Raw genomic sequence first — 1080 nt, forward strand, 5'->3', positions numbered from 1 at the left:
AAAAGCTATGGATATAGAACTAAATAGTTTCTTTCTGCCTGTTACATGTCAAGGGTTGAGATCTGTTGAGAAAGTTCCTTCAGTTTTAAAGTTAACATCCATCACAACAAGGCCAGCTGGTTAACTGAAAACTGCTTTCTGAAGATCCATTGTACTGAGTAGGATTAACTAGCTTATTAAATTCAATATGCCCTTCATACATGTGATTTTTTTCTTAACAGGCATTGCATATTTCACTAATATGAAGATTAAATTCAGCTCATCATTTCCCAGAGATATCGGCAGTGTATAGTTAATTAAACCTAATTATGTCGGTACATGAGTACAAAGAGTGCTTTGAGCCTCACATTGCTGTCTAGTTGTTAAAAAAAGATGTTTTGAAAAATTTTGCCTGTCTGAAATACACACCTGCTACCACATAGTCACAGGAAAAAGGTTAATCACTACCTGATTAAAATGGTTAGGCTTCTGAAAATGAGGAAAAGTGGGTAATAATGCTGTTGACTTATCTAATTGAAAATCTTACCAGCTGTTATTTGTTCCAGGTGTCAGCAACTTTTGCGGCAAGTTTAGTTACCAGCCCGGCTATTGGTGCCTACCTTGGTCGAGTCTACGGAGACAGCCTGGTTGTGGTCCTAGCGACAGCAATAGCCTTGTTAGACATCTGTTTTATTCTTGTTGCTGTACCAGAATCACTGCCAGAGAAGATGAGGCCAGCATCCTGGGGAGCACCCATTTCATGGGAACAGGCTGACCCTTTTGCAGTAAGTTATTTAAATATGGAATATTTTGTTATTGGTAAATGTTGAGGTTTTGAGACGGGAAAGAGGCTGAACTTACTACATTTCAAGCTTAAACAAAGCCCATATTTTTTTCAAGTTTAACCTTGTGTCACTACTAATACTTTTGCCAATGACCTTGCTAAACATGCAGGAAATGTTTTGGTGGTACCACATATCTTCATTAACTAACCTGCTTTTCCGATTCTTGCTAGGTGTGCTTTTCTGGATATGAAGATTAAATGTTTTATTATACTTTTTTCTTGCCATAGTCGCTGAAGAAAGTCGGCCAGGACTCCAT

General features: G+C 38.0%; 1 protein-coding gene across 1 annotated transcript in view; it reads left to right on the forward strand.

Moving 5' to 3' along the window:
- LOC104471501 (hippocampus abundant transcript 1 protein) overlaps positions 1-1075 on the forward strand; it is a gene marked incomplete at its 3' end in the record, with an annotated part of 4789 nt that extends 3714 nt beyond the window's left edge. The window contains exons 5-6 of the mRNA XM_010086859.1: positions 546-764; positions 1052-1075. Of these exons, the coding sequence (XP_010085161.1) occupies positions 546-764; positions 1052-1075 (243 nt within the window). The remainder of the gene's footprint in view (positions 1-545; positions 765-1051) is intronic.
- Positions 1076-1080: the final 5 nt, after the last annotated feature.

This window comes from Pterocles gutturalis, unplaced genomic scaffold (genome assembly GCF_000699245.1).
Source record: "Pterocles gutturalis isolate BGI_N339 unplaced genomic scaffold, ASM69924v1 scaffold27486, whole genome shotgun sequence".
In the NCBI taxonomy this organism is placed as follows: domain Eukaryota; kingdom Metazoa; phylum Chordata; class Aves; order Pterocliformes; family Pteroclidae; genus Pterocles; species Pterocles gutturalis.